The sequence below is a fragment of the Coffea arabica genome, chromosome 3c (assembly GCF_036785885.1).
Source record: "Coffea arabica cultivar ET-39 chromosome 3c, Coffea Arabica ET-39 HiFi, whole genome shotgun sequence".
Taxonomy (NCBI): domain Eukaryota; kingdom Viridiplantae; phylum Streptophyta; class Magnoliopsida; order Gentianales; family Rubiaceae; genus Coffea; species Coffea arabica.
Genome location: NC_092314.1, coordinates 804,795 through 812,665, shown reverse-complemented (window position 1 = coordinate 812,665; position 7,871 = coordinate 804,795). Strand labels below are relative to the sequence as shown.

Genomic DNA, 7,871 nt, shown 5'->3' with positions numbered 1-7,871 from the left:
AATCCCATGAGGCAATTAAGAAACATTATAAACTCGGGAATAAGGCAAGTAAATATGTTCTTAAGTTTAAATTGGAGATTTCAAATCTAGTGCGAAGTTAAAAAAGTTTGTCAATCTAATAGATGGACTATAGTAAAGCAAGGCCCCGAGGATTACCCCAGAGTAAGTAAGAGCAAGTAAATTAAGGCTATAGAACTGTGATTTGTATCGTATCATTAACTATATGATTGCGATTTTTTCTGTAGATTGGCGTAGCTGAGAGGTGTGACCATTGTTTCAACCTCACCCTTAGGAGGGTTGCTGGTGGCTCGCTTGCGGGGGTAGTGGTGGGAGGCTTACTATTTAGTGAGTGTCTATATTATTGTAGGTTCTCTTGCTGCGCGTGTGATCGCCACAGCTTTTCGAGCCGGGATCGGTATAGGTGTAGCATTTTTAGAGTGTAATAGGGTGTTTCACAAGTGATCTCCTTTATTTATTATATTACATACTTTATTATGATTCTAGCTGTGGCACTTTTTAGCCAAAGTTGACTGGGAATATATTTGTTTTGACAGAAATTTTAGATATGATGGCGTGATGGAAATTAGATAAATTTTAAAAATTATTCTTAGCTTATCCTCTCAACGTTATCTTTCAATAGCAATTAAATATACAATAGCTTTTTGGAAGAGGTATAAGGAGGAGGTTATGACAAATTGAAATATGAATTCGTGAAGGTGATTCTTTTTTAGGTCTAAAGATATGCTGAACTCAATAAAAATCAACAGGGTTAATTTACAATAGCTGCAAATATGGGGGTGCTGTGTAATTTATCCCAAAAAAAAAGGCTAACTCAATATAAAGGGAAAATAATAGTACCATGTGCTAATTCACTAGATGAAACTTTTCAAGTAGCTTTCAGAAACGCCCCTAACGTTACACATAATATCACTCAATACCTCTTAAGTTTTTAAAATCTCACCTATCTTCGTTGAATTGACATTTCTTGAAATATTTTAGCTCTTTTGGAGAAATCCAAAAAAAAAAAATGATACTTTTGTTCCAACACTATCCTTATGTTATCCTATTTATGATAAAAATTTAAAATAAGATTAAAAAGTAAAAATATGAAAATTTAAGCTACAATAAATGCAATAACGAATCATTTTATAGATATACACCAATTATTATCTAATATAATGCATGATATTTAACAAAAAAGGGATATTTCTAAACATATATTTGGTCATTAGATCATTTTTTATTATCTTTTTTAATTTTGACTTGTTTATAAATTTTTTTCTATAAATAGGATTTATATTATAAACTACCCATATGAAGAGATTATTTTAGTTCTCAATACAACTTAGGTCTCATTTGATAATCTAATCCAATATTTTTACTTAATGGATTCAGATTTTAACACGTCTAGATGCGTTTGATAACAAAAAAATTGTACATCTGAATTAATTAAGCAGTACTGAATTTTCTAGGTAAAACTTGTTTCAAAAAATAAGTGATAAATTATTCACTTATCACTGAATGTGATATACACTCAAATGTATTAGATTCAGTACTTAACAATTCAATAGCTTAATGTATTCGGATTTTAGATTTCAGATTTCAATTTTCAATTTTCAATTTTCAGTTTTATCAACCGCACCTTTAAACTATATCATGTATTAAAACATATTTCCTAAAAATATTTCTTAACTTCCTCATAACTATTCACAAAATGTTTCAAAGTATTAATTACTCAAAAAAATCCTTCTAAGTGGTTGATTTTAAATTACCCACGTCCTTTGTTGTTCTATCATGATTTCGATATAAAAGAAATATTGACCATTATTATATAGCAATTTTTTTAATCTATATTTTTGGTTTAATTTTTTTTTATTTTAGCTTTTTGGTTAAGTAGCTATTAAGAGCAAGGGTGATGTTGTCATTCATGACCTTTGATAGGAATATTTAGTCTTATCAAACGAACAAGGGAGGTAAGTAAAATTTAACAAACCTTAAGGGAACTGACTGATATTAGAAGAAATCTTAGGGGAGGTTTCTGAAATTATCCCAAAGACTAATAGAGTATATGTTCGCCCGACCACGACGGCCATCCGACACCGCGGCGTTTCTTCTCCAAACGCCTCTTCCTCTGTGGGGCAAATCGGAAGCACCGGAAAGCAAGCCAGTCTGTATATATACGAGAATTGGTATGAATTTTCAATCACTGATTATTAAGTCTTTTCTCTGTATAAATATAATTAGGGGCTGATTTGTTTTTTTAGGGTTTTATTTGCAGAAAGTTTTATATCTCAGTTTTGGAATAGAATTGTTTTTTTTTTTTGGCATAACTGAGTCAAATCCGCTAGTTTTAGGACACATGCGAATAAATACTACTATCTGAACAATTTGACTACCATCTCCACTTGATCTTCGTATGCTGTGCAGCTGCTTTGACTTTTCTTTGAAGCCCTTCTGATATTAGCTGATTTTGGATTAATTTGTTATCCATATTCTGTCACTTGCTTGCCAGATTCTAATGCTTCGCAACTTTACCTATTTTCGCAATTTTTTACTTTTCCTGGAATTATATGTTTCAAATTTATTTCGGCTAGTTAGAATCATCAGAGGAATTGATCAGTTTTTTCCCCGTCTTTTTGGTTGTCTGGATCCAGTGAGTAGAAGAATTTGTTGGAGTGAGGGTCTGAAAGGATACAAATATGTCATCGGGTAACAAAGAGGAAAGTGGTGCTCAGGATGCCGCTGAAAGAATCAAGGCGGCAGCATTATCAGCCGCAAAGGGTCTTAGCCGAGCTCAAGCTGAGCGTGCAGCTGCTGCGGCTGCACGCAACGTGAATGCCTATGGGCAGAAAGAGGAAGGGCCGAGTAGATGGCAAGAAAGGAAAGAAGCTAAGAGGCAGATGTATTTGATGAGTACCGAGAAACAAGTTAGGCTGGGTGAAAGGAAGGATCTTAAGAGTTCAATGTCTACTCTTGGGGCAGCTTCCCAATGCCAGAAGTGCTTCCAAACTGGGCATTGGACATATGAGTGCAAGAATGAAAGGGTCTATATTTCACGACCTTCTCGCACGCAACAGTTGAAAAATCCCAAGTTGAGGATGAAGGTGTCAATTTCTTATGATTTAGATAACCCTGATACTGAGAAGGAAGGGAAGAGTGATAAACAGGTTAAGAAGACCAAGAGGAAGCACAAGTCTGATACAGAATCTGGTAGCGATAGCGAGGCTTCAGTTTTTGAGTCTGATAGTGGCGGATCATCTGTGACAGGGTCTGATTATTCTTCTGGTGAGAGTGAGACTAGTTACAGTTCATCCACAGATTCAGAGGAAGAGAGGAGGAGGAAGAGGAAGAAGAAAAAGAAGCAGCAGAGGAAGAGAAGGCACCGCAGATATAGTTCAACCTCTGAATCTGGATCTGATTCATTCTCCGACTCTGAATCTGAATCTGAAGAAAGAAGCAGCCGGAAGAAGGGCAGGAGCTCCAGGAGCAGGAGGCATAGCAGGAAGCATTGAGGTGGTCGGGCTGATTGGAGTTTCTTGATTTTAGTGTCTGCTTTTTCGGTTGTCAGTTTGAGAAAGAAGCGTCAATGATATTGGAAGCCCATACAAGTATTGGATGATTACATGTTCTTTTTTTCAGTTGTATGACTCTTATTCTCTGGTTGTAAGAATTTAGCTATCTTGTTATTGAATTCTAGTTTCTTGCTTGGTTGTGCAACAGGGCAATATTGGTGAAGCTAGTGATTGGCTACTAATCCACAGTAAGCTTGTGTTCTGCTGCTATCCTAATATATGCACTTTTTCCATTTTCTCTATAATCTTCTTTATTTTGGTTCTGAAAGCAGATCTTGCGCATAATTTGTCGGCCTTGATTCTGTATTACGTTTATCTAGTATTGTGCCGTGAATCGGGCATGAAACTTCTGCCGATTACTTTGCATTGCTGAATGGAAGCAATTCTATGGCTTTTTTTCTGCTGATTCATATCTCGAGATGGAGCTGCATAGGAGTAAAGTTAAATGTCTTTCCAATCTGCGTGAGTTCATAAATGTGCTTTCATGGAGAGACTAAGTAGAAGCTGCATCTGCAGATGTAACTGATACTCCAGGCTCCACACCAAAGTTCAGTATGTTCTTTGCAGTATATTAAGTCCGTTAGGTTATGGGGGTTCTTGTGGTTAGTTTAGAGGACCATGGTACGGATGGATTACAATCTTTAAATTCCCATTCGCCTGAGGTCGCGAAAAAAAAACAGTGACTCGTACTAGTGGAAGAACTAAAAATTTTGCCTATTGATTCTCAGCCATTTTGCCGTGTTCCACTTGAGAATGAGGGCTATAGTTACTCGAATACGGCAAAGTCATTCAAAGATAAACTTGCAAAGCCAAGCATTTTTTGTGTTTGTTTTTTTCTTTGAAAAAAAGAAGCCTTTTAATGATTTTCTTATAAAAGAAACGAAAATTTCTGGAAAGCAGGAAGAGAAGGGAAAAAAATAATCTAGAAAAAAAGACTTCGTTGAAATCTAGGGTTGGTAATGGGTTAGGTGAACCTCGATACTCACGAATATTCAACTCGATCAATCCGATTAAATAATGGATGTAATACTCAACATTATATATAAGTTGATTAAACGACAAATGTATTACCTTCGATAAAACAAGAAATGTATTGATAAGAAGTTACTGATGAATTATTCGATTGGGTTCCTTCGATAAAACGAGAAATATATTGATAAGGAGTAACTGATAGATTATAGATTATTCGATTAAGTTTGATAAGAAAATCTTATATGTATACATGTCGTGTGTTTTATAGAGAATCCTATATGTACACGTGTATTTTATAAATACTTATTCTCTCTAATTTGTATTTAGTTGACGTACATATTTTGTCTTATAAACTATTCTTTGTCATGTTTTATATACAATTTTTTTAATTCAAAAATAGGGATAGTTATTTGATCTTCTTTTGGGAGATTGTTAAATTTACCTTCATAAAATGTTAAATTTCTCTATGGCTCTACTCAAGTTTAACAATTCAACATTTACTATGATGTGCATTGATTTTACTTTGATAAAGTTAATTCCCATTTTATGAACTATTTAGATTAGTGGGTGGAGGGTACTTGATGAGTAAACCAAACTTAAAGCGACTGCTGGGCGGGCGGTCATATTTAAAGCTCCATAGGCAGCCGAGAGAGGGGATAAAGAGAGAAGAAGGCTCTCCTACTCGAACGCGAAAACCCAAACTTGTTAAGCTTCAATCAATCGACAATTCAACATCCTGCTCCCAAGAAGAAGATGAGTACTATGAAGTTTTGCCGTGAATGGTCAGTCCACATTGATCCGCTCTTACCTATTTTTCTTCCTCTATTTTTATCTGTCAATTAACTGTGTGAATGTGTGTGTTCTACGTTCGTTTGTTTGTCTGGGCGAATATAATTAAATTCTCAATTAAATTGATAAATTTGCTAATAATGTAGCAACAACATTCTGTACCCGAAGGAAGACAAAGATCAGAAGATTCTCCTCTACGCTTGCCGTAACTGTGATCACCAGGTTTCCGTTCCCTCCTATCTCGAAGGGTTCAGGGTTTTTGTTTTTATGCTTAAATTCTTTTTTTGGTAAGTTTTTATGCTTAAATTCAATCAGAACTGTTAGCTGTCTTTGATTGTGTAAAATAAATTCATTCCTTCGTACAGCTTATTTTTTTTATCTTTCCCAACCCTTTTTTTTGTCTTTTTTTTTAATAGTGTTGGTAGCATTTTGTTAAAGCAAGATAGTTATGATTTTGAGTCTAGCAGTCAAGCTAGTTAGGAAAATACGGGCAACAGGAGGTTTCACATCTCCGTGAAAAGTAGTTTCATACTGGTATTTGGGTGCGGTAGAATGGAAAAAAAAAAAACCATTTTTATAGGCAAGCTCCCCTGATTTTTTTGGATTGAGATCATGATTTGAACTTTTCTCTCAGAATAACTCTCTGTTTTCACATTGCTTTTTCCAATGAAGCATGGATGAACAATGTTACCATAACCATATCTTTCATTGCTTCTCCATCCATCTTTGTAAAATAAAGGAGGGTTTTCTTAATGACCCCTTTGCCTTCCAAGGGCTTTCGTTGCTGAATTTGCAGCAATTTAAATTTCAGTTCCTTTATGTAACTTTTTGGGTGGCTCTTATTGGTTAGTATGGGGTCATTGAGGCTGACCTATGTAATGCAGAATCTCTTGTTCTACCTTGCTCCAGTGACCAACTCTATTTGAGTAAAATCACTTTTGACAATCCAAGTATGTTTTGACTAAATTTTTTCTGCCTTAAGTGGCCTTGCTTCACACCGCATATTTTCACTTTTCTAACTGCTTCAAGTAAGTAATTGACCAGAATATTAGCTAGCGTGCAATATTAATTGCAAGTGATGTTAAATGCTGTTGTCTATCTACTGTAGCTGTTATATGTCTCCCCTGGTAAAATAAACATTATTATATGATGAATGAACTCCTGAAATTCTGGGTGAAAAATATTTGTTGATTGGTTTTTCTGCTTTGTCCTTCCACCACCATGTCAGCGGACATGTTAGTTGATCTTGAGAAAGGATAGCTATCATTTCCTTGAGTTGAGTTACCGGATGCTAAATAATAAGTGGGTCATTTTTTACCTCATAAGAATCTTCTTGACTCTGTATAGGAGGCTGCAGATAACAATTGTGTTTACAGAAATGAAATACACCATAGTGTTGGAGAGCGAACCCAAGTCCTGCAGGATGTAGCTGCTGATCCAACCCTTCCACGTACCAAGTCGGTGCACTGTGCTCAGTGTGGTCATGGAGAGGCTGTTTTCTTTCAGGTGACTTTCATAACTTCAGATTCATGCTGCTACACAGCTAACTTTACTAGTTATTGCCGCTCCATATTGCTTGTTCTAAGTCTGTGCTGTGATGCGCTTGAGCTTGGCTGATGTCTTTGTCTCAAGAGTTGCATGGTCTGGGCATTTGCATCTGGCTTGACTTAATAGAAATAGGTGCTTTTCCCTTCTAAAGATTGTTTGTTTTATGTGATGTTGATATCAATTCCTGAGGTTGAAATGCATATTGCCTTTTCTTTAGATTTTGACAGTTATGGCTGCTATAGATTGGTGATATAAGGAATTGTATATATATGTGGAGTCAATATGACTGTAGCTTACTCTCTCGGTTGTTTTGCATTAATTTGGTTTGAGATCTTAAGGAACAAGCCAAACTGTTTCAATTCTTGACCAGAAATTGAAAGCTTCTATAAGGTTGTTGGCTAGAAAATTTATGCTAAAAATCCTGGTGTTTTAATCCTAGTGTAGTCAGAAATAGTAGTATGGGTAGTAGATTTCTCGAACTCTTGATGCTTGAATGATGTTTTAACATTTTCATTGTTCAACAATTTTACAGGCAACTGCTAGAGGGGAAGAGGGTATGACGCTGTTCTTTGTTTGCTGCAACACAAACTGTGGTCACAGGTGGAGAGATTGAAATTCATGTCTAACCAGTGGCATAGTTGCCAAGAATACTGCTGGATTAGCTATAGAACAATTCTAGGAAAAAGACTGACGGTATGAATCAGTGTACTTTTCCAGTTCTCTTTTTAAATTCTGTACTGGAAATCTAGGTTAAGTCTTTCACTTTCTGGATCAGCAACTAGTTTTTATCTTTAGCATGGAGCGGGGTAAAAACATTGATTTATGCATAAGATTTTAGAACACATGATTCGATGGAAATTAGTAACTACCGCCCATAAGTTTTACCCGGGTGGAATTTTGAGCAGGAATCCATATTATATAGGGGGAAAATCGTAAGCGGTCGTGGCTGGATATTCCCATTTGGCCTGTGGTTAATACGGTAATAGGCCA

General features: G+C 35.7%; 2 protein-coding genes across 2 annotated transcripts; both read left to right on the top strand.

Annotated features, from left to right (window-relative positions):
• Positions 1-2,054: 2,054 nt before the first annotated feature.
• LOC113733888 (uncharacterized) lies at positions 2,055-3,782 on the top strand. The gene is made up of 2 exons (XM_027260110.2): positions 2,055-2,189; positions 2,655-3,782. The coding sequence occupies exon 2, from the start codon at positions 2,700-2,702 to the stop codon at positions 3,510-3,512; it is 813 nt and encodes a 270-aa protein (XP_027115911.1). The 5' UTR covers positions 2,055-2,189; positions 2,655-2,699; the 3' UTR covers positions 3,513-3,782.
• Positions 3,783-5,162: 1,380 nt separating this feature from the next.
• Positions 5,163-7,723, top strand: LOC113734541 (DNA-directed RNA polymerases II, IV and V subunit 9B). The gene is made up of 4 exons (XM_027261127.2): positions 5,163-5,326; positions 5,480-5,555; positions 6,681-6,839; positions 7,414-7,723. The coding sequence occupies exons 1-4, from the start codon at positions 5,298-5,300 to the stop codon at positions 7,492-7,494; spliced, it is 345 nt and encodes a 114-aa protein (XP_027116928.1). The 5' UTR covers positions 5,163-5,297; the 3' UTR covers positions 7,495-7,723.
• Positions 7,724-7,871: the final 148 nt, after the last annotated feature.